This window comes from Archocentrus centrarchus, chromosome 11 (assembly GCF_007364275.1).
Source record: "Archocentrus centrarchus isolate MPI-CPG fArcCen1 chromosome 11, fArcCen1, whole genome shotgun sequence".
NCBI lineage: Eukaryota > Metazoa > Chordata > Actinopteri > Cichliformes > Cichlidae > Archocentrus > Archocentrus centrarchus.
The window spans coordinates 12,287,822-12,313,285 of NC_044356.1; the positions used below are offsets into that span (position 1 = coordinate 12,287,822).

The 25,464-nt window shown below is 41.7% G+C and overlaps 1 protein-coding gene across 1 annotated transcript in view; it reads left to right on the forward strand.

The window, feature by feature from the left end:
• The window catches only part of osbpl10a (oxysterol binding protein-like 10a), a 96,055-nt gene that overhangs the window by 49,434 nt on the left and 21,157 nt on the right, over positions 1 to 25,464 (forward strand). Inside the window, exons 6-7 of the mRNA XM_030741803.1 lie at positions 10,360 to 10,600; positions 17,185 to 17,315. Of these exons, the coding sequence (XP_030597663.1) occupies positions 10,360 to 10,600; positions 17,185 to 17,315 (372 nt within the window). The remainder of the gene's footprint in view (positions 1 to 10,359; positions 10,601 to 17,184; positions 17,316 to 25,464) is intronic.

Here is a 25,464-nt window from a genome sequence, read left to right on the forward strand (position 1 = left end):
TAAGTTCAGTTTTTTGGAGGGCATTTTTATTGCTGTGGCTTAGGAAGTGGAGTGGGTCTTCCGCTAATCGGAAAGTCGGTGGTTCGATCCCTGACTGCTCCAGTCTGCATGCCAAAGTATCCTTGTGAAAAATACTGAACCCTGACTTTCTCCCAATGCGTTAATCGGTGTGAATATGTTTGTATAAATGTGTGTGAATGGGTGAATGAGACCATCACTTTGAATGCTCAGAGAAGAAAAGCTCTATATAAGAACCAGTCCGTTTACCATTGTACTGATTAACGTGGCTGGTGACAGAGGGGGGAGCTGCTGGGAGTGTGCAATGATCAGCGGATGAAAAAACATCCAAAAAAAGGCTAAATTGTAAATCTTTAGTACTCTGCACAGTGTTGTCCAGCTGATCCCTGAAAGTATGTAATAAGTTATAGATTTTAAACAGTTTTATTGCTATTTCTATGAGAGTTTAAACTTGGAGGCACTTTGAGTTAATTAAAAATCTCCTCTCTTGACATTTCCCGTAAGTTTTGACATAGTTTGAAGTTCAAATCCTCATTAATTTTCTCTGCCTCAGTCACCAGTCCTGTCAGTTCTAGTTAGCACTTCGTCCCCATATGCTGCATCTCTATACTCTCAGAACAGTCGTTCACTCTTTTCTGCTTATCTCTGGAAAGATAAGCAGAAAAGAGTGGGGTTTTTTTTCCCTCCCCCCATCATTTTGTTAATGGGCTTGTCTGCAGTTGGTTTAAATTGATTAATTGCACAAGATTAGGCTTGAAGTAGGGTTTGTAAAGCAAAACTAATAGACATGATGAAGACATGATTGTATGCTTGGCTGGCAAACTTTATAGCCTTTGGCTGCAACAGTCTTGCTTTCACTCTTTTTGTTTAGAGACAAAATGTTCTTTTTGGATCATTGCCAGGCAGCTGTGCATCTGGCCACTGAATTATGGAGAGATGATGACAGTTAGGAAAAGGGAGGAAACATGGACAAGGAGAGACAAGAGGCTTTCTAAATGTAAAATACTTCTGCCCGTGTAAACTGTTGGTACTGAGCAGAGAAATAGAAGCTGACAGGGATGAGGTCATGCCGGCCATGATGGAAACTGTTGGTTAATCCCTATAAGATCCTTTCTGACATGTTTTTGTCCTTCAGCTGTGCAAACATAAATTTTGATAAGAAGTATGACACCCATGACTGTCATTATTACCTCAAATATTCTTGAATGTTTTAATTTTGCTTTAAATTGCTTTATTCATTCCCTAATTATGGCACAAGTAACTCTTCAGTATGTGAACATGTGTATATAGAGATAAACCCACTGAGTATTACCTGACTGCAGTTCCCACTAAAAGTCACACTGGATCTGTCAATTCCACGCTGTCCATTCATTATCTGTGTAATCAGCCATGCAGTGCATTTGGTTAGCACTCCTCATTCACATAAAGCTTGTCTAAGTGACTAAATAAAGTCAGCCATCTGACACTGAACAATGCCTCAGGAAATTTGTAAAAATACCATGAATGGGATTTTTCATCCTGCAAAAGGACAGACAGATGATTTCTATCCATTCATTTTCTGATCCACTTAGCCCACTGGAGCCCAGCTGTCACAGGGTGAGAGGTGGGGTACACCCTGCACAGGTCACCATTATTTCTCACCTCACATCTTTTCAGAAACACATTTGCTGGGCTGCTGTAGTCACAAAGTGTTTGTCCAGTCAAATGAAGCTCAGTGTGTGGACAGCTGTAAAATGATGGAGACAACCTGTCAATCATCTATGCTCACTTTATAATGGCCCGCCCATTGGAAATAGGTCAATAACTTGCATGCAAAAGACATTCTTTGACCTCCAGTGCATACAGATGCTGCTTCTTGTGTTTTTCATCTGTAAATAGGCAACTGCTTGCTAAAATTCTAAAAGATGTAATGCTTACTATAGTGTATGTAGTCCATAGACTCACACTAACTAAAAGGTTAGATACTGATTTGAATCATCAACCTTGACCAAATGCAAATTTGCCGCTGGATGCGAACAGCCGGTCGGCTTCATCTTCACTCAGTGCGAGTGAAGATGCAAAGTTCGCCAGAGTGAACTGCAGGGGGACGGCCACGAAAACAGTCATAACGAAAAAACCTAATCAGGCACTTAAATCACCCTCAGCCAGCTGAACATGGATATTTTAAAGACACTAACAAAGGCAATGTGGCTAAAGCCATTCAGAGCTCAGAACCAGCCACAAGCGAGCAGCCTCGGTATGAGCGATCAGAGCAGCTGCAGGAAAATGAAAGAGACGAGTGAAAAAGAGAAATGGTCAGTGTCCTGTTATCTGTTGAAGTTATAAACATGTTGGGTAAAGGTGAGAGGTTATTTTTAGCTCTTTCCAATTTGTTTTGGTGAGAGAAGAGCCTGTAACTTACTGCAGTTTGGGGGGAAAATGTAAAGTTGAATTATTTTCTCTTATTATAAAACAAATTTTGCTTTGAAGAACTATGCTGTCAGTTATAGCTCTTAGAAAGAGAATCGGAGTCGGTGAAAGTCAGTGGTGGCGCAGTGGTTAGCACTGCTGCCTCACAGTTAGCATAACATCTGGAAGGTGTGGGTTCGATTCCACCTTGGCCCAGGCCTCTCCCTCTCTCTGTGTGGAGTTTGCATGTTCTCCCCGTGCTTGCGTGGGTTTCCTCCTGGTACTCCGGTTTCCTCCCACCTTCCGAAGACATGCACTTACTGGGGTTAGGTTGATTGGCTACACTAAATTGTCCATAGGTGTGAATGTGAGTGTGAAAGGTTGTTTGTCTCTCTCTGTGTTAGCCCTGCGACGGGCTGGCGACCTGTTCAGGGTGTACCCTGCCTCTCGCCCTATGATAGCTGGGATAGGCTCCAGCCCCCCCCCCCGCGACCCTGAACAGGATGAGCAGAAGCGAATGGATGGATGGAAATTCTCATCAGTGCATCTGCAAAACCTTTTTGTATTTTTTAACTGTAAAAACATTGTTTTAGTCATGAGTCTTGTTCAGTCTTGTTTCTTTTTTTCGTTTTCATTATTGAACACAGTGGTTGACCTTGTTGCTCAGCTGAAGATTACAGGTATAACAATACAATCTTTCACCTGTGGATATCTGAGCTTTGGACCGGAATAACAACGACGCTTTATTTACTGTCTGCTTTGAGCTGGGACAGAGCAGCTTTATATGATGCCCACCAAACAGGAACCACAATATAAAGTAAAAGCTTCTTTTTCCTGTTAACGTGTCATGTATTTGAAACCTAACAGGACGATTGGTTAACCTTGTGCCGCTGTGTCACCTTTTCCTTAAACTGAAACACTAAACAGCGTATTAAAACCTGCCTTTTAGCTCAACAGTTTCCCTGCATGTGAGTGTGACGACACTCTTTGGAGGAGCATCAATGTTTCATGCGGAGCTCTCTTTCAAGCCTTTCCTCTCATTGAAGACCTGGCTGACTTCAAGTTGTTAAATTCCCCATTCAAGATGCGCCACGCTGTGCGTCTGTCTTGCCTCGCTAAGAATATCTCGCCTAAATGATTCACTCTCTGACAGAAAGAGAAGAAGCTAGTGATCAGCATGAGTGGAGGATAATTTCTCACCTCTCAGGAGCAGAGTGTCTCTCCTCAGAATGAACCAGGGACAGTTTGAGTAAATAAGAAGCAGATGGTGTGATCATTAAGCAAAACAAACATTCCTCTGGTGCCCGCGTCTCCTCCACAGACAGAGGAAACAAGGCCCTCTGTGATGCATGATTCATCCTCTGTTAGGCTTCACATTCTTTTGTTCCGGAAGAATTGGGTTGCTTCTTTCTGTGACCTGATTCATATCTCTCATCATTTAGCTCCTCTCCATCTCTCTTCATGTCTGCTATTTCACCTCTCCTCCCTCAGCCTCCTCCCGCCTTCCCTCCTTCCTCTTGTCATTGTTGTTTTCCGTCCTTTATTCGTGACGGGCTGATACGCCGGAGCCGACGATACAGGAGTGTGCTTGTGCTGTGATTTATACACAACTGCACACTGTAGAGGCCAGAAAACTGCTGCATGCTGATTACATTGTGGATTTATGATCAAACAGCAGCATCTGGGAGATTGTGTTTCTGGTTGCTGTAGCTGATAATATTCATAAACACCATTCAGTTGCTTCTTTTTCCTCATTGGTTTTTTCTTCCATAAGGGTCTCGTGAATCGCACTTGGTCTGGCCCTTCACCTGGAACCAGTTTGCCTCGGCAGACCCTACCAAAGGGCACGTTACCCCCCCCGGGCAGCATAGCTCCTAGGATCACTAGGACACACACAAACCACCACGATAAGGTGGCAGTGTCTGAGAGATTCACCCTTTTAGTGTATGGATGCGCTTTGCTAACCAAGCTTGCTAGCTTTACCTGAAAGCTTCATTCCTCTCACCCGTATATGGTGACTGAATGTGAGTGTTTGTTGTATGTGATGGACGGCAGAGATGAGGTCATCTGCGAACTTTCAGGTCATCTATCGGTTCAAACATGTTGTGTGAGTTGGCTGCTGTAAATTGACAGAGTTGTGTGACATTTCTGTTTGGTTTTCAACTAATTCCATTTTATTATGTTCACCAGTTTTTATTACAGTGTGAATGTTTATGTGGACACTCAGAACCTGGTTATTACAGTGACTCTGATATTATACAAATCACTGTATTAAATAATAAAATGGTGTCATACAAACTTGCTACATTTTTTTATATCTCTGAATATTGAGATTATCTATATTCATATGCTTTGTAGTCACACATTAACACATACAACATGCTCTATATGCCATAATAAGCTGCCATTCCTTATGCATGGTTTAGTATTTGGAATCTAAATGAAAGATACTTGTAACACAACCTGTTTCTATACAAATAATCTGCTGTAAATGTGTATTTTAAAATGTCATTCTATGGGAACCGTCCATTTCTGGTTATTGTCTCAGTACAGTTCAGTAATTTCTTCATCATGCAGAAATTCCAGTCCTGACATCTGTGAAAGGGAACGATATATGGATGAGGTTTTGTGTCGAATGTTTAGGCCATTGTCATGTTGTCACCTTCCATCCATCTGTCCCTTCACTGAATGCGTGACGGTGGCAGTCAGACCACATAACCGTCTCTCCACGGCCAGCTTGTCACAGCTGGCTGACGTGAATTCATCAAACGCCTCGACTTCTGGTGCAGCAGCACCACTGGGCACTTACACTGCCGTAGCAGAGCTGGATCACTGGGGTTATGCTATTTCTGGAAGCATCTCTGGTCCCGTTGGCTCCTGAGAGTGCACTGTGTGTGTGTGTGTGTGTGTGTGTGTGTGTGTGTGTGTGTGTGTGTGTGTGTGTGGTGGAGGAAGCTGCCATTATCAAAAGCTCTTTGATTTTTATTCTCATTTTTTACATGCTTACAAACCAAAACAAGGAAATTTTACCTATGTTACTGTTTACATACAGAAAGCAGTGGTTGTTACATGGATACACTTAATGTGATTCATAAGAGAAATAAGTCCTTTATTATTAGTAGTAGAAGTAGTAGTTGTAGCATTTTTTTTGTGTGTGTCTTTATGTATGTGTATTTATTTGAATTATACTTGAAGGTGACCCCTAATACCAGTGGAAAGGGAAAGTTGTTTTCTCCTCTTTTTTTGTTTTATTTTATTTTTCCATGTTTTGGTGTTCTGTTATTACTCCATACCAGATATTCTGATACATTCCAACATTATTTCACCCTCACTGACCAATTTTTTTTTTCCCCTTTAAAATATTACTTTATCTAAATTGAACTAATTTTCCTTTTGTGTGTGAACATGTCATTTTGTTCCCACATGAAGAAAAGTGGCTCCATTTTCCCGAGCACCATAAAACCCAGTGAGCTGTGTTATTTTTGAGCATGGTATGCTTTTCCTGAGTTGCTTTAGGTTGCATAGCAACACATTTGCTCTCCAACTTCATCGCCGCCTCCTAAAGGCCCCTTTAGTGAATGTAGACCCTCAGGCAGGTTCAGATTTCTGGCATTATTAGTGCAGCACAGACACAATTACGCTCCTAAAGTGTCCACTTTTCTGGCATGTTGCGTATGTACTGACTCTCATCTTCAGTATCATATTGACTATTTGTGCTGATAAAGCAGTAACCAAACAAAATACTTGTTTTACGTTTTGTTTTGTTTTGTTTTGTTTTACGGTGAAATCACTGCCGTTAGTTTAGAATCAGATCAGATGCAAACGAGAGACGAACAAAACTGCACGGCTTTGCTCTGCCGGGCCGTTATGTCATCCAGCTGATCACAGATTATCAGCTTCCATGTTACATGTTAGCTGATGAGCAGCAAAAAAAAAAAAAATACATTTAGAAAGAGTTATGCTATTACACAGACCACTGATGCTTTTTCATTGCAGTGGTCCTTTTTGTGACCACTTCCCGTAATGGAAGAAATCACTCATTTTTTTTTTCTGCAGTAAATTTTTTTTCATTTGCAGCCGTCATTCAGAACTCCTGGTCTTACAGTTGTGTGTACTGATTTGCAGATAAAAGCATGTTTTGCGTATTCATTTAGTCGGGCAAGGCATTTTCCACAAAGGAATAAAATTATAACGATGATAATCCGCACCCTCTGGACCCTCTCCAGCACTGCTGCTCCCGTGGTCATCTGTGATGTCTTCAAACTTGTGCATCAACGTCTGTGTCAAACTAGCCCGATTTCCATGTTGAAGATCATCGTTGTGATGATTGTCACGAGTGTGCTTGGTGTTTGTTTATTTTTTAAACATAAACAGGGGTCTTACAGCCTGATATTATGACCCATATCTTAAGGTGTGTAATGGAAGCATCCTGAAATGTAGAGCGGGCTGCTGTGCACCTGCTCGCACCACATTGATAACACAACATTTTTTTGACCACATCAGTGCAAACTTCAATCACCACCTGCCCTGCTTACCAGATTTGGATCTCAGATTTCAGGTCTCTGCTGCCATTCGGTTTCTGAAAAACGTATTTAAAGGGATGAAGGTAGGAGTGGTGTTTTTTTTTTTTTTTTTTTTTTTTTGTTTTTTGTTTTCCAGCATGATTTTGGAGTAATAGAGGATATATTGGATAAAGGTTATTTAATATGGAGGAAAAGAGGAAGACCACAGAGGAGATTCATGGATGTAGTGAAGATTGGTGTGACAGAAGAGGATGTTAGGGCAGGTGATCCGCGGTGGCGACCCCTAAAGGGAGCAGCCGAAATAAGAAGAAAATGGATGAAAATGTTTTTTTTTTCTTTTCCCCTCCATATTCCAGCTTCAATAACCCTGAAACCATTTACCTGATTTGAACTATTTTAATGTTTAAAGACTTGAGCCACACTCCTGAAAATCATTATTCATAGGGCCACAGTACCAAATATTTACCCTAAAAAAAGAAAAAAAAGATTTCTGGATAATGGAATTTTAAAATGACCCCTCAAAAAATGTCTAAAAACACTCCTGCCATCATCCCTTAAAATACCTGAACAGTTGGGACTTGATATTTTGCATTACTTAAGAAGAAGCAGATCTTTGACTTTTAATTTGATGGAATGAGCTTGAATGACTCTGTAATTTTAGGGGTCGCTGTTTTGACCCGTGCAAGTACAGAGAAAAGGCCTTCCACAGAATGCTTTAAAACTGGCAGCAGTGAATTTTTACTTTTTATAGCATAAAGTTGCTGCACCTTTTGATTGCACTTAATACTCTTGAAAATTACAGGATCATTAACCATGAACCACCATTAACCATAAAGAATTGTCACACGATTAAATAGAAAAGCAATAAATAACTATAATGCCCTATAAGTGTAGGAAAATTGTCTCAGAAACAGTGTGAAGGGTTTCAGCTGGAAAATTTTTGGGGAAAAAAGCCTGTTTGAAAGAATAAAACAGCAAGTTGTGATTGGCAGACAGTGAAACATAGTTGATATCAGCATGCACTGATACCATACACTGAGAATCTATTTATAACAAGCATTCAAAAAATGACATCCTTCTACCCGAGGACTTCAGCAGAGATGAATAATTGGAAAAGCACTGTGCGCTTTTTTTTTTTTTCTAAAGAAATTCCTTCACACGAACGTCTTTGCCACATAGATCCCCACTGCAACAGCTTTTCAGTGACTCCAGAATAGCTCTGTGTACTGATGCATGGAGACAGATGTGCTGTAGACGTGTGTGCAGAGGGCGAGTGTTTGTGAAGCCATTCAATATTAATGAATACAACATTTCCGGCGTGATAAACAAGCCAGATTCATTAGCCCTGAGAGAAGCTTATTACCTTGGAAGCAAGAACCGGCTTCCTTTTGTGATCCATTTAGACTCTGATAGGTGACTCATACAGAGATAATTTCAGGGTAAGAAATGCTCGGTGTGTCTGTGGCAGAACGGAGGAGAACTTTTCTGCTTTGACGAGTTTTCGCAGTTTCTTCTTTGGCACTCTCCTCCTTGGAGCAGATGGTTGTGTGGATCGCTCGTTTCCAGCAGTCAAGACTGAGGTTAGAGCACTAGAATTAATGCGGCATCACCACCAACACGGCAGTGAAGTTGTTGCATAAGATGATGATGATTGATGAATCACATTCATTTATCTTTTTTGCATATACTTAACATTTTTGGTTTTTATTTGTGCAAACAGGCTCCAGACCCTGTCCTCAGTGAATCCAACATGATCTGGTAACATTTAAAGATACCGTGAGCCATAATGTAAATAAAACTCTGCGTTCAGATTAGGATGTCCCTAATGCTAGTACCCAGCTCAGTGTTTTAATGTGCAAACAAACTGGTCTTGCTTTTAAAGATTTTCTCTTTTCGCAGTGAAACAGCACAGCTGGTACTAATTCGCTTTGCAATTCATGAGTCAGCATTGAAAATATCCGCTCTAGGATGAGGATACTTATTCTGTTTTTCTAATAGTCAGCAAATTCCACTAAGAGTTAGTGTTGAGTCCTCATTGTATACTTTCTGACTTACCTACCCAGCCTGTGACCACTAAAGACATAAATAAAGGGCATGCATCAATAGTTTCATCTTTTAAAATGGACAAATAATTTCCTAAAGCAGGTTTTGTTCTTAAATAAACTTTACTCAAAAAGCAGTCAGTTAAGCATTTATTGTTGGTACAGACTGTGCTGCTGAGTGTTCCTGACTGAGTCAAAATGACCTACAATGCCCGAGTTAGTTATGCTACAATCACAGAGAAATTGCAGTTTTTTTGCTTTTGAAATGGTTGCTTCAAAAACGGGAAGCAGGTCTGCAACCGCTCGCAGTCGGTGTCTTCAAAGCAACTTTGGTGCGTCAAGATGGTGATAAAACAGTGGAGAAGGAGTCAGTCTGCTGTCAGGCGGTGACCGAATGGGATCAGGATGGCAATCTGTTTGTGATAATATGGTGATTAAATGTGCTAAATTGCAAATCTGTTGCCGTCTGCATGCACAGAAATTCACTGTGGTTTATATTCAGAGTCCAGGCAGAACCTCAGAGATCTGAAACAGAAATTCCTCCACAAAAGCGTAGCTGTTGGAGAACTGCTGATTTAACTGCAAAATGTGCTCACAAACTTGCTTTTATATAAGATAATAACCAGGATGCAACCAGTTGAGTCAAGTCCCCTATGGCAAGTTGCAGACAAGTTGCGCTCATTGGCTCAGACTGAATCCAACGTGTTGGCAGTTTGTCTGGATTTATACATTTGATGGCAGTTATTTACAAACCTTTGTCAGTCTGTCTGAGAGTCGGACCACGACTCTCCTGAGACAGGTTGCCTCCCAGCAGGCAATCGCCTGGTGTTCAAAAGTGGATGCCCAGAAGTTGAGGACGTTGCACGCTCACATTCTGGGCAACCAGTTGGTCACCGCCACTGCTTACAGTCAATCTTTGACAATAAATAAAAAAATAAATTAATAATTTAGTGCAGTCACCAGGCAAGTTCTCATTTTTTTTAGAATGGAGGTTGCCGTCCTGCTTTTACTGTATAGTGACTGAGTCATTAATGAATGGCAGAGTAAAGTGTCGGTTTTAAGAAAGGAAATAAAAATGCTAAATATCACCAGCATGTTTTCTTTAAGCAGCTCAAAAACGAATGATGTGTGGGATGTTTCTGTCTACTGCAGTCGTATTTAAAGGGATAGTTTAGATTTTTACATTTAATGGTGTATTGATTAGCAGCAAAAACAGTGTTTTCTCACCCACCCAGTGAACAGGATGTGTTTGCAAGCTGAATTCAGAACCGCATCTTATATGCATCATATATGCTTATATGCATCTAAATCTGTTCACTCGCTGGAAATAATACTACTGCAACAGTTGATTCAGTATTTTAATGTCATGTGTAACTGTGCTTCCACAGGTGATGTCCCAAGCAGAGGGCCAGCAGAAGAACCTGGTCCAGTCCATCGACTCCCTGCCCACCAAAGGGCCGCTCTCCTGTCTGGATCAGGACCTGCTCCTGCTCAAAGCTACGTCGGCCGCCACACTCAGCTGCTTGGGAGAGTGTCTGAACATCCTCCAACAGACTCAGAGCCACAGCCAGGTGCCACCTCAGTCCCAGGTCTCCCAGCGCAACCACGCCTCCCATGGAGCCCCCTCTGGTGAGTTCGCCACGGGCCCCGTTCCAGTGCTGCTACTGGAGCCCCCAACCCCTTCATGCCCTACATCACCCTTGTCTTTTCAGCCTCCATCTCCCGAGCCCAGCTCCAGCAGCAAAGCCCAACTGGGGCAGCTAGACTGCGGCTCTTGTCCCTGCCTGATGGGTGCCATGAACTTAAATGTTTGCAGCAGTTGCTGTTGAATGTTGCCTTTGTGTGCTAAATTGTTTGTTTCTTCTTGTCTTTTCCTCATTAGTGTTGTTCTGTATTGCTTCCATTCATTTTTATGTCTTTTCATTGTTGTCAGTTGCATTGAAATGCCAACGGTTCCTCAAGATGGTCGTGCCAAGTACAAGCATGAATGTGAAGTGCGTATGAAAATGATTTTAATAGAAAGTATTGCTTACAGAGTCGGTTCAAACATTTCAGATTGTCTTCCTACATGCATGTGAGGAAAAAAAAAAATCAGGGTCTATGTGTGAATGAGTTAACCCTTATACTATGCATCTCCTCAAAGGATCAAGTCTTTGCCAAAGGAATCCACACTGGTGCCTAAAATGTCAGACCTCTGCCATGTTTAACCCTCTTTGTGCCAGATTACAATTGATCCAATAAAGTTGTTTCAATTTAAAAACCTTTACAGCCTGAGGGTGGTTATATGAGCATATAACACCAATGAAAAGGATAAAGGAGTATTTCTAAGGTTGAAGGAAAGTGAAGTCCAAAAAATGTAGGAGCCTAATCCTATTTTCCCAAGCAAAGAGGAATATTTATAATCTATTTATGTTCTCTGGGTTTCTATAGAACAACAGCATGTTAAAGGATTTCTCCAGGAAAGGAGAGGAGTGGAGCTGATGTAATACTCCTCTGAAAAGCTATTGAGTACCAAACAATCATTGCCTGTAGGCTTGAAAGGCAGCTCTAAAAGAAAATGGCAGATGTATTTTGTTTGTATTCACAGCAGTTACAGCAGAATGGATCACACCTTTTTATACACTATATTGCCAAAAGTATTCACTCACCCATCCAAAGAATTGAATTCAGGCGTTCCAATCTCTTCCACGGCATGCAGACTGCTTCTGTAAATGTTTGTGAAAGAATTTGTTGCTCTCAGGAGCTCCGTGAATTTCAGTGTGGTACTGTGACAGGATGCCACCTGCGCAACAAGTCCAGTCCAGTTTTCCTCGCTACTAAATATTCCACATTCAGCTGTTAGTGGTATTATAACAAAGTGGAAGAGATTGGGAATGACAGCAATTCAGCCACAAAGTGGTAGGCCATGTAAAATCACAGAGCTGGGTCAGCGGACGCTGAGGTGCATGGTGCGCAGAGGTCGCCAACTTTCTGCAGAATCGCTCACTACAGACCTCCAAACTTCACATGGCCTTCAGATTAGCTCAAGTGTGTAGAGAGCTTCATGGAATGGGTTTCCATGGCCAAACAGCTGTCTTACGTCAACAAGGGCAATGCAAAGCATCGGGTGCAGTGGTGTAAAGTAAAGCCTGCCACCACTGGACTCTAGAGCAGACGAATCACACTTCTCAGTCTGGCAATGTGATGGACGAGTCTGGGTTTGGTGGTTGCCAGGAGAACAGTACTTGTCTGACAAGTACTGTTCTCCTGGCAATGTGAAGTTTGGTGGAGGGGGGGATTACGGTGTGGGGTTGTTTGTCAGGAGTTGGGCTCAGCCCCTTAGTTCCAATGAAAGGAACTCTTAATGCTTCACATTTTAGACATGCTCTCAACAGTTTGGGGATGGCCCCTTCCTGTTCCAGCATGACCGCACACCAGTGCACAAAACAAGGTCCATAAAGACATGAATGAGCAAGTTTGGTGTGGAAGAACATGACTGGCCTGCACAGAGTCCTGACCTCAACCTGAAAGAAGACCTTTGGGATGAATTAGCGCAGAAGACAGCGAGCCAAGCCTTCTTGTCCAACATCAGTGTCTGACCTCACAAATGTGCTTCTGGAAGAATGGTCAAAAATTCCCATAAACAACTCCTCAACCTTGTGGAAAGGCTTCTCAGAAGAGATGAAGCTGTTATAGCCACAAAGGGGGGGCTAACATCATATTAAACTCTGGATTAAGAACGGGATGTCACTCAAGTGACAAGGCAGATGAGTGAATACTTTTGGCAATATAGTTTAAGTTAAAACACAAAATTGGATATTTCCTCATATTTTGCAGCATACTTTCCTTCTGTGCCGCTGACAATTCAATGGTTCCTTCCTAGTAATGGTAGCTGATGGCTAATAAACCATTAAATGTATATCTGTGCTGCAATATTGCCTTGTTACAGTTCCAAAGCTTTGTTGGAGGCACTGTATTCAGCCATTTATTGGCAAAAGAAGCATTGTTGGAAGTATAATAAATGAGTTTATGCTGTAGATTTTATTGCTGTTCTGTAGGGGTGAGGAATTAAATCAGACTTTGAGAGGCAGCTAGTCTCAAATCAAAGGTGTGTTCAGAAAGAAAGCCAGTTTACTTTGACCACCAGACCTTTTGTGCAGTTCTTAGTGAACCGCAGGGGCGGTGGCGGAGACTTGGATCTGATTTTATGGCTCCATCAAAATCACTATAAACGTGGTAAATACAATGGTTACATCTACATGTAAAATGATCTCTCAAAGCTCAAAGCTACAGAAACTTTCACACTGAAGGAGTGTTGGTCTTTTTTGAAAACAAAAAAAAAATCTGCTAGAGGGGGAAGTAATAGAGGCTATAACTGCTTTAGCACGGGTCTGAGCAAGATGGGTGTCAGGTAGCCAAGCTCAGATTATATTAATTTTTACTATTTAGAAAAAAAAAATCCAGAAACTGAACAGATACTGAAGAGCTGAATATTTTTGGCCCTGATATACAGATGCTAGTGATGAGATGGTTAGAAAAATCTGTCTCTGGTACTTCAGCATTTGACTGATCTGACAACTTTTTTTCTAATTCCCCAACTCTACTTTTCTGTTGACTGACAATCAACAGAAGCTCTCCTGCTCTCGTCTTTCCTCTGATTTCTGTCTGCATTTTCACTGCTTCTTCATCTCGGTTCTCTCTGAGCACACCTTTACAGATAGAGCAGGGAGCTGAACATCCAGAACAAGGATAACAATGGCTGGGTTTTGTTATGTATTCTGGCGCCGCTGCAGTCTGAAGCTGGTTAAGGTTTGAAAAATGGATGGATGTTTTCAAGTACCTTCTCTGTCCCCTTTGTAATCTGTTGTCACTGCTGTGAAACTGAACTGCTGTCCTCCCAGAGAGAAAAACTGCATCATTTATGCCCTGTGGGTATTCAATGGAGTGTTTAAGCCTTAAAGGTTGTTTTTCCACTTGTATCTGCAACTTTGGGAGGTGTCGTTTGGGTTTGGGTTGGAGGATCCCATCCTGAATCTGCCAGTCCTCACAGTTTGTTGGTCTTTTTTTTGCACCAGCAGTCACCCTGCCCTGTACCTGTTCATCAGACAGGGGGTGGTGTGGAGTGGGACCACCGGGCCGCAAGTACAGACCTCTTTCCTTCCGCTTCCTGGCTGATAAGTCCCGCGGGGGTCCAGCTGCTCCCTGCTTCCGGCATGTACCCACAGCACCTCAGTGAGGAGTTCTTTTTTGTTTTTGTTTTTTTTTTTAGGATCCTCGATTGTTAGCATAGCGTGGCTCACCAGCATGGGTGACACCAGCATGGGTGACATCCTAAGCAGCTGATAAAGGGAGTGGCTGGCTGGTTGAATGGTATTGTTATGCCCACAGAAGAAAGCATTGGCACTGCATGGGCAAGATAACTCTTCTAGAGAGCTGAGCATGAGGTTGGACTGAGTTTGGCTGGCACGTTGGTCCCTCCGGGCTCCTGTAGGTTTTACAAAACCAAAGCATCTTGTTTTTGAGTGAGCTCTAGTAAGAGAGTCACAAACCCAACAAAAACCTGCCAGTCACACACAAGACAGCATATTATCAGCTGATATCACGGAGGATCTTTGCTGCCCGCTCTCACTCTTTCTGGATCCCCTCCTTCCCTCCGCTCAGTCACTGTCATAAAGAGCTTGAAGCCCCACCCACCCTCCTTCTCCTTCCCCAGCACACAAGCAACATTTTCCTTTAAGGAACTGAAAATCCATAAAGGAAATTTACTTTGCAAACCAGTCCCCTTCAAGCTTAACAAAGAATTTTAGCAGAGAAATACATCAGTCCATGTAAATGAAAGTGAGAGATGAAAGTCTTATTAAGAGATGATAAAAGGAGGAACTCGTAGTGGAAAATTTTAATGTGACAACATCATCGCAAAGTCTGAATTGATGTCACGGCCCAGAAATGGAAGATAAAGCCATTGGAAAATATCTTCTGCATGAATGTTTGTCTCTCCACTGTTTGATCTCCAGTAGCCGTTTGATAACACACCTGCATGCCTCGCTCCAATGGCCCCGACATGCCCCGGCTCACCGAGTGCCTCTGCTTCTGGTGCTTCATTGTGACATCCCAAAAAAAAAGCATCACAGTACTTGTGAAATGGCAAAAACATCAATTATTTGCATCACTGTCAATTATTACGCCATTATTGCTCTTACAACTTTGAATTGAACTCTGAGGAAAACCATTTTCAAACATCTTGAATAACCTTTCAAAGAACGCACACATTGTGTTTCACACCGTATTTCGATAACAAATCTCTTGCCTTCAGGCAGAGCTGACTGCACTTGTGTCTCCAGTTTCCAGGAGTTCAGTATCACTGGAGGAGGTTGCTGCCAGTCAGACTGTCAGTTGACCAAAACAGAAGCTGGCCTGAGGGCTATTTCAGTGCATTTTCCAGACACAGACCCTTTGGGCCCAGCAGAATGCCAACCTGTGTCAGCACAGTTAGTTTCTCACTAATGGATATCAAAGAGCAGCCTCTTTGTGCATTAGACATTTAACCCAATTTTAGTGTAAAGACTGGAGATGAGAAGGATCTCTGGTGTTGCTCCATTAACAGTACTTTGAAATGGGATCTACGTCTGTGCTGTGTATTAGCAGCTTTTAAGAATGGAGTCTCGCAGCTTAAAATTTGATCTTTTTTTTTATTTAAGTGACAGTTGCAAATGATATAAAGTGACTGACTGATGAAGACACTTAACAGGAGACACTTAATAGCCCTTCATCAAGCGCTGGATTGGTTGCACATCATGTTAGAAGCCCTTCATAAGTGGTGGCTGAATTTAAAGTCTGAGGATGCAGTTTGGATGTTTCAGCAGATGTCCACGAGGAGCCTTGTTGTGATGTAACCTTTGTCTCCTCTTAGGAAATGCAGCTTTCAAGTGCAAACAGTGACTCATTGTGGTTGTGAAGGCTTAACACCTGCGCTGTTAAGTCTGTTTAAATCAAACTCCGGTTAGTTTTCCCCTTTGGTGCCGTTTGTTTGTGCAGATGTGAATACTGTAATTATATTTTGGTGTTGGCCAAAACAGCAGCACCAAAACTCTTTGAAGGAAGTGCGGTTCCAAATGAACTCCAGAGCGGTTCGTTTATGGTGAGAATGCGATTCGACCTCGATCCGACCCAACTAAGAGGTATACTCTCCTGGTTTGAGCTAAACAACAGGTATGCTTTGCAGATGTTGCAGAGCACCATAGACGTGCAGAGTACTCAAACTGAAGCAAATGGCTGTAAAATGATTGTAAATTCTCCATGTCATCAACTAGTCCGGAACACATCACCTATTGTTGCCCCCCCCCCAACCTCTGTAGACAAATCCGTTGTGACATTTTGTGAATATTCAGCTTCTGCTTTCGGTTTACCTGGCAGTCTTTTCATGCCCTCCTGCGTGGGAACCACTGCATGAACTGATTTTGCTTTGGAAAGGCGAATGTGAGAAAATTAAATTGGAGCAAGCGCTGATGTAACATTTAAAGGAGATGCGTGAAAATACTGATTATACAGGAACGCAGGACTCTTTTGATCCCTCTTAAGCATCCATGTTGTGCTCATTTGTGTACCCTGTAAGCACAGGTGTGAATTTTTAATTAGAATTTCTTTTTGAAATGTGTTAGAAAATCCTTAAAAAGGTGTCGGTTCTTAAATGTTGGCCCTTTTAATGCTGACATTTAACAACTATGCCTTCAAAAAAAAAGGTGGATGATTACCTCTGACAGTAAATGCCCAGTAAAGGTTGAGTATTTCTGGAGCATGATTTATTGTTAAATGCGCAACCACTGCAGTAAATGGCATGAAATCATTTGATTGATTTTTTTTTTTTTTCCTACTTGAACATTTGATCTTTTTCAGCCGGGAATCAAATTTAATCTCCATTCTAGTCACTTCCATATGTTTGATCATATGAATCAATGCAAGGCGTGATATAACACTGAACAAATATTAAATTCAAGCAGATTCATGCAGGCACACACACACAATTTCCTGGTGTCTCGGCTCCATCAGTCACGCACACACCTTCATATTGAGTGTCAGATATAAATAGGAGAGTCTGATATAGGTTATGTCCCTCATCCTTTTTTGATTCTTTCAACAGCAACAACAACAAAATCTGTAAACATAAACTACCTCTTCCTTAACCTCGTTGACTCGAAGCCTGCAGCTGGCTCTGACGCCGTGTTGTCGTTTTTCAGATGGTGCTCCTGTGTGGACTGTACCAAAGTCGCCCTCAGGGGAGCAGTTGAAGAACGGGGGTCTGACTCCTTTACAGTCAGCCGCGCCCTCCCCGGCCCTCAGGAAAAGGATTCTGTCCCATGGTGCTGAGGTGAGAAACATGTCATGCTGTCAATTATCATGTCAGCATTCTGTCTGTCTCTCTGGCCTCTGCTAACTTGGCTTGGTCTTGGTTTACATGGTATTGAGGATGCAAAAGAACTGCACAAAGAGTCTGTATGATTTCTAACTGCAGCGTCTTTTTGACAGATTGCTGTATAGTTGGTTGTTGACAGGGCTTGGTTGGACGGGTATAAAGAAAATCAATTTACATTGGCTCATTTGGCCCTAAGGTTCAGGCTTATCAAGCAAAGCATAGAGTATTTTTCCTTTGCTTCATTTTGCATTTATTGGATTGTGTCAGTGTATTATGAACAGGAAGCACAGTGAGCATGACATGCAGGAAAGGTCACTTCCTGTAATCAAACTGAAAAAAAATATGCGTCTACAGTGTATCAAATTCCACTGCCTGAAATATCTGCTTCATTTTCCTGAATCACTTTTTGTTGTATTGCCAAGTTTACCCGTATAAAAAATTTGGCTTGATATATAAAAATAGCTGGTTGCTTGGTGACTGCATTACATTTTTTTCTGTCTGCAACACACTGGTCACCCAGAGGTTGGGTGTGCAGGTCCCTCAGCCTCTGGGCGACCACTGTTGATCACAAGGCAATTGCGCAAGTTGCTTGGTTGGAAGCAACCTGTCTCCAAACAATCATTGTCCACTCAGATTGACTGCAGTCACCCTCTGACAGATTGCCAGCACGTCGCAATCAATCTGAGTCAGTCTGCTGGATGAGCGCAACTTGTCGGTGCCCAACTCAACTGGTTGCCAGCTGGTTGTATTCTGGTTATATTGCTATAGAGAAGAAAGGTTGCCAAGTGCCTACATCATTATTTGTGCATCCACAAATAATGATTTAATGATGATTTCTGAATTTGCATTTAACATGTGTGTGGTTCTGTCTGCACTCTGAATGTAAGTAGCTAATGTGAATTTCTGTGTACGTAGACATCAACACATCTGTGACGTATCACATTTTATCGTCGTATTTTCACTTGATCCCATTCTGTTGCAAACTGGTGCAGAGAGATTCCATCTCATTGCCATTTTATTGCCATCTTGATGCACCCAAGTTGCTTTGAGGACAGCAACTGACTAGAAGTGGCTGCAGGTGTGCTCCTTGTGTTTGAAGCAACCATTTCAAAGGCAGCAAGATTGCAAGTTCACTGCACACAGTTGCAATAATTTTGGTTGTGGCGCAGTTATAAATGATCTCAGTAAACATTTTCCTGATGAGTTTATGGTCTCCATCACTTATTCAAACGGACATGTTTATTTTGTACATTATGGTCTCAATTAGAGTCAAAAAGAAAAAAGGATAAAGCAGGGTTTGCTTTGGGGCAGGCCCACCTTTTGACTGGCTGTGAGCACATGCTCAGAGTTTTGCACTCTCATCCACCCTGCACTCATCACATGCTATTTCATCTTTAATATACAGTCTGTGGTCATGATGGAGTGCAGCATCCTTCCAGAGGGGACTGACTAGAAATATCTAGTTTATGTATTAACTGGCTGACCTTTGAGGATTTTCTGGAGCATTTATGTTTCCTTATCTTAGCTTTGTTGCCCTACCTATGTATATTATGCAGGTTTTAATTTCTGCAAACATTTTGAAGTGATTTTAGATTGATTTCTTTTTTTTTCCTCCCCAAAGTGTCTCTTTATTTATTTCAAGTTGTGCTTTACTGAAGTTGTGCAAAGTAAACACAAAGCATAAATCAAATACTTAAAGTTAAACTTTCAAAAAAAAAAATCTTAAAGATACCAACAAAGGCATTCTTCAGATCTTTTCGTGCTGATTGTGATGAATTAGCCTTTTGAGGCTCTGTAAGACTCATTTTCTTGCTTTAATGATTGCAAATAAAAAAAAAGAAATGGTACCTGCACACTGAAAAACAGGGCCAGTGGAAAACTCTGTTATGATTGCTCCTTTTAGCTGGAAAGGGGAGCACCTCACTCCTCTGAAAATTTTAAAAGAACTGCTGTCAAATAAGTGGGTCACACAGTGTACTGAGCCAGTCCCCCGGAGGGGTGTGTGTCTGGACCAACCTGTTTCAGTAACAAGAAATGGGGAGGGGGACCAGGTGACTGTGACGTAAATGTAGTGTGAGTTTGGTGGGGGGAGAGAGAGAGAGAGGGGCAGCTGAGGGAAAGGATTTTAATTTGCCTGTATTTACCCGTGAAGCCCTTAAACATAAACAAAACTTAACACTAAAGTTTAAGCAGCAAGTTTCACTGATTCCTACAAAAATGATCCCTCACAAAAGCATAAACTAATAATGTTTTCCCCCATTTCATCTTCGTTAATCCAGTATAACGTTCTTTGCAATGCCCTTTGTGGTAGGTCAGGACCTTCACTTAAGCATGTTGACTGACTCAGATATTTTTCCATGCCCACCAGCTACCTAGCTGGTTAATGATCATTGAGCTAGTACCAGTGTTTCATGCCAAAGCCCACCCTTGGAGGTCATGTGTCCATGACTGGACATGTTAGAAGAGTTTAACCAGCGCACTGTTGTGGTCAGTTGGGGGCATTATCATAAAAAAGCAGAGACACTGCTACAAACCTTTTAGAAGTATCATCATAGAAGCAGAAAATTAACCTTCAAGAAATGTAATCTTTGTATTAGTCTTCAACTGTTTATAAATCTGGTTGCTTTTGTTGTTTACAGCCACTTGTCTCTTTATTAGGTACACCTTGCTAGTACTGGGTTGGACCCCCTTTTGCATCCACAACTGCCTTAATTCTTCATGGCACAGATTCAGCAAAGTGTTGGAAACTTTTCTCAGAGATTTCGGGTGACATTGACATGACAGCATCGCACAGTTGCTGCAGATTTGTTGGCTCCTGTTCCACCACATCCCCAAAGGTGCTCTACTGGACTGAGATCTGACATGGTGCATTATCCTGCTGGAAGTAGCCATCAAAAAATCAGAAGTCCTTTTATTTTCATTGCATTGTAAAATACAGTGAAATTGAGGTGCTACTTCTGCAGGTGCCTCAAAATAAAAATAAAAAAAAACAAGCCATTCACACAATAAAACAGCAAATTCATTCACACAGTAATCAAAGCCCTTACAGCAGAAGATGATAAACAATTATGAATAAGAAGGAGTCAAGAATTAAATAGAAAGTGCCATGGTGCATTACAGTTGTCAAGGCTGTAATTGCACTTGGATAAAAAGTGCTCTTTAATCTGTTTGTCCTTGTTTTGATGGGTCTGTAGTGTCTGCCAGAGGGCAACAGGTCAAACAGCAAGTGTCCAGGGTCAGAACTGTCTTTTAGTGATTTTTAAGGCTCTCGAGTTAGTGTCTCTTTCCCAAGAGATTGTAAAAAGCAACACACAACCAGAATTCAGCCAATGATCTTTTGTGCTGTGTTTGTTATCGTCTGGATAGCCTTTGTATCTGCTGCAGGGCATCGAGCATAGCACACTGTTACACAGTACACCGGCATCCTCTCTGTGGTGGAGTGTTAGAAGGCCACCAGTAGTTTCTCATCCAGACAGTCCTCCTTCAGCAACATCAGGAAGTGAAGGCACTGCTGTGGTCATAAAGTGATATCCCTCACACCATTACACCACCGCTACCACCCTGAACTGTTGATTCAAGGCAGAATGGATCCATACATTCATGTTGTTTATGCCAAATTCTCACCCACTATCTGAATATCGCAGCCAAAATTGAGACTCATCAGACCAGGCAACATTTTTCCAATCTTCTATTGTCCCGTTTTGGTGAGCCCATGTGAACTGTAGCCTCAGGGTCCTGTACTTAGCCGGCAGTAGTGGCAATTGCTGTGGTCCCCTGCTTCAAGGTTCAGGGTGTTGTTCATTCAGTGATGCTCTTCTTGGTTGTAACAAGTTGTGATGACCCACTCTGCCCTGCCTTTGTGTAGCAGGTCTCCTGCAAGCACTGGAGGGCTGTGGCTCATTTCCACTCAGTGACACTGGCAACACCTGGGCCCAGTGTGTGCCAGTGCTCTGTGTAAGTGCTCACAGCTCATTTGATGGGTAGCTTTCCTCCCTGAGACACTTCCTTAGATTTTGGTTTGGTTTCTTGCACTTGACAGCATCGCATATCCTATTTCTTCACTCACTGACACTACTGACTGTACTGGCTAATTTAAGTTCTGCCTTTGTTCCTTTAATTTAAAATAGATAGTCTGTTAATTGGCATTTGTGTGTGCATCTCCCTTTTTTTTTCTCTTTTTTTTTTTTAATGGCCCTGCGGCCCGGTTCGTGACAAATTGCTTATTTGTGTTACTCCTTCACAGGAGCAGTCTGCTTTATGGGAGCAGTCTGTCCATTCACCTCTGGCATCAACAAAGCATTTTCACCCAGAGAACGGCTGCTTACTGGATATTTTCTCATTTTCAGCCCATTCTCTGTAAAGAGATGGTTGTGTTGGAAAATCCCAGCAGATTTTGCAGTTTCTGAATTACTCAGACCAGCCTGTCCCTTACCAACAACGATGCCACATTCAAAGTCACTTAAATCACCTTTCTTCCCCATTCTGATGCTTGGTTTAAACTTCAGCCGGGCATCTCGCCCAATTCTACGTGCCTAAATGAACTGATTTGCTGTCCTGTGATTGGCTGATTAGATATTTGCCTTAACAAGCATTTGAATTGGTATCCCTAATAAAATGGCTGACATGTTTATGTGAGCTTCTTGTGAGCATAAATCACTTTTTTAGGCACTTTTGTCACATGAATCACATTAATCCTTGCTTTTGTCATCTTTTTATTCAGACTTGGTGAAATAAAGTAACCCTCAGCTACAGATAAGATGAAGATTAATGGGTTAGGTGTCATCTCAGCAGTATTTAATGTTTTCCTTTTTATCCTTTTTTGTCAATGTTAGACTTTTATCATTACCTGTCAAAGCTTATGTTGCCTGTTAAACACTTGTCAGATTTTATAATGGCCTGACATTCATTTCAGTGCAATCGCAAAACAAATAATGGAGGGCTTCGAGGAACATTTTACCTTCTATAAAAACGTTTTTACACCGTGAGAGACTGACTGTGCCTGCAGCCGTCTAATCTGCAGCCACAGAGTTGTAATTTGTCATGTTAATGATCATTTTCTATTGACATATGAGTGTGAAATGGGTATTACAGTGTTGGAGTGTCAACCCATTCACAGACCAGCTGTACAGAACACTTTTTTGTGAGCAATCATAAGCAGAGAAGCGAGGGCAGCTCATAATAGTGATTTGGCTGCTTTTAAGACACTATTATGGCAGTTGTGATTCAGTCGGGCATCTCCACTGACATCCCTGCCTCTGTCAGTATGTTTTTGCCAACTTAAGTAAGGGATATGATGCTTCACTGATAGATAATGGCAAGCTATTAAGGACATCATAAAAATGACAGTGACTGTATTTTTATGGCGCTCGATAAGGCGGACATTGTCCTGCTTGTAACCTTCTTAATGATACAATGAATGTATGAAGAGAATTACGACTCATACTGAGAGTCTTTCAGCTCATTGTTTTTAGTTTGCTCTACTGCTCTTAACAGCATTGATTACAAATGTACAGTTCTGTGCAAAAGTCTTGAGCCACCCCTCATTTAAAAAAAAAAAAATAGTTTCTAGGAAAATGGGAAATAGGCTCAGTGATTTATTCAAGCATCTACAAACAAATGAAAAGGCAAAACCAGAGTTTGCTCAGTTCTAATGAGCTTTAGAGTCGGTATTAGTCTTCAGGAATAGTTCTCCAGGCTTCTTGAAGGACGTTCAAAGCTCTTCTTTGGATGTTAGCTGCCTTTTAAGCGGTTCTCTGTCAAGATGATCCCACACTGCTTCAATAATGTTGAGGTATGGGCTCTGGGGAGGCCAATCCATGACTGATAGTGTTGCATTTTGTGTTTTTCTAGCCAGGCATGCTTTTACTGCATTGGCAGTGAGTTTGAGATCGTTGTCAGTCAGACGGTATTGCATGGTGGATCAAAATCTGTCGGGACTTTTCTATGTTCATAATTCCATCAGTTTTGACAAGATCTCCAACATCACTGGCTGAAATGCAGTCCCAAACCATGACAGAGCCTCCACTGTGTTTTACAGATGGCTGTAGACACTCACATTTGTACCTCTCTCCTGACCTCCATACATACCGGTGATGATTTGAACTAAAATTTGAAAAATTTGGAGTCATTACTCCATAAGACCATTTCCCACTAATTTTCCATCCAGTTCTTGTGTAATTTGGAATACCTCATCCTTTTCTCCCTGTTTCCCTTCCTTAAGAATGGCTTCTTGACAGAAGCCCTTCCACTGAGACCATTTCTGATGATGCTTCAGTGAACAGTAGGTGGATCAACTGAAGGGCCAGATGCATCTCTCAGGTCAGCTCTGTGTCAGGTCTTTGCTGGATTTTTTTTCTCCCATTGCTTAAGAACATGACTTTCAGATTCTGTCCATCTGAACAGTTTTAAACCTGCCACTTCTTTTTTTTTTTAAAGACACACTGCACACCATGCAGAGGCATGCCAGGTTTTCAGCTAATAGCTCCTAAATATAATATACTGGTGAGCACTAAAAGTGCTAACTTAAATGCAGAGACAGTTAACTCAGTTAACTTAGCACTCCACTTGGGTTAGGAAGGTGTGTCTATAGGATGTATGTGTTCATAAAAAAACAAATATAGTAACTCCTAAGACTTCAAAGAAACTGGAAAAAAATTATTTACACAGTTAAGACATCCATCCGTCCATCTGTCCGTCCATCCGTCCGTCCATCCGTCCATCCGTCCATCCATCCATCCATCCATCCATCCATCCATCCATCCATCCATCCATCCCCACTTATCCAATGAAAGGCAGGGTACACCCTGGACAGGTCACCAGTGTATTGCAGGCCAGTCAAGAAACTATGAATAAATAATAATAAAGAAAAAAAGTAACTTAGTTGCTATCTTAGTGTTTGGCTAACCATGCTGTAAAAGTACCATATCAAGTGTGATTGTAAATTGTTACCACAAAGAATAAATGCCACTTTTTAAGGAAAGGCAGAGCTCTAATTTTAGGAAACATGCGTTTTACTTTTAGCACTCTGTCTCTCCTGCAGCCGGTTCCTCAGCACTGCCCTGCAGCTTGATCCAGATTTCATTAAAGCCTTTAAAGATGTTCTGGCTGCCGTTTGAAGGCGTAGGGCAGAGAGATGGAGGATGTACAGTGCGCACACATTACTCCAGCCTGGCGCCTGCGTTTATTCATCCTTTGAGAGGATTTTTTTAACCATCATAAATGCGTAGTCTAGTTGATTTAAATCATTAAGGGAAACAGAAGGTGAGACAGTGCGAGGGACTCGGCAGCCTTATCGTTAAGGCGATGTTCAGATAATGAAGGATAAAGATTGCTTTGGGATGATAATTTGGCTGATGTGTTGTGCTAAGTAATGGTAGTAATGGTGGATTTGGAGGGGCGCTGAGTTTGCCATCTTGTGGTAGTGAAACACAATGCAGAAAGAACTTGAATGAAAACAGCTTTAAAATATTATTAATAATGCTTTTGACAGAACTCTTAAAATGAACAACATTTCTGATGCAGGAAAGCTCAAGGTCAGTTTCTGATAATCTTGTCTGTTTGCCCGTTTAACATTTTCCACATAATCTCATGAGCAGTCTTGAGAGCAAGGAAGAAAATACATTACCCCAGAATAATAAAGGCTTTCTGTATGAATTATGTAGCACTGCTGTGGCATTTGATATTAATTCCTTTGCAGTCAGAAGGAAAAAGCTCAGGGCCGGTGCGTGACTGTGGGAAAATGGAGAGGAAATTGCTGGTGCTTGCAGAAATCTGGTTGGTTTATGCATCTGCAAGAGCTCCAGTGCAATCCCTTACCACATATTAGACTTGTCTACGGAATCACTGTGGTTATGAGCTGCTGCTGTAGAGCAGAAAGTTAATGATAAACAACTCTGCATTAGCAAGAAGAGGCTAAATACAAGAATAAAATGGTAAAAATCTATACAAAAAAATGTGGAAATCCCTTTCAATGTCAGTTATAAAGCCCACATTCTCACAACCAAGTTGTATGATATATGACATCCTCTATCTTCAGATCCAGGATTTGCAAAGAAACAGATGTCGTGTAGAGATTAGGCACAGATAACAATCAAAGCCACAGAAA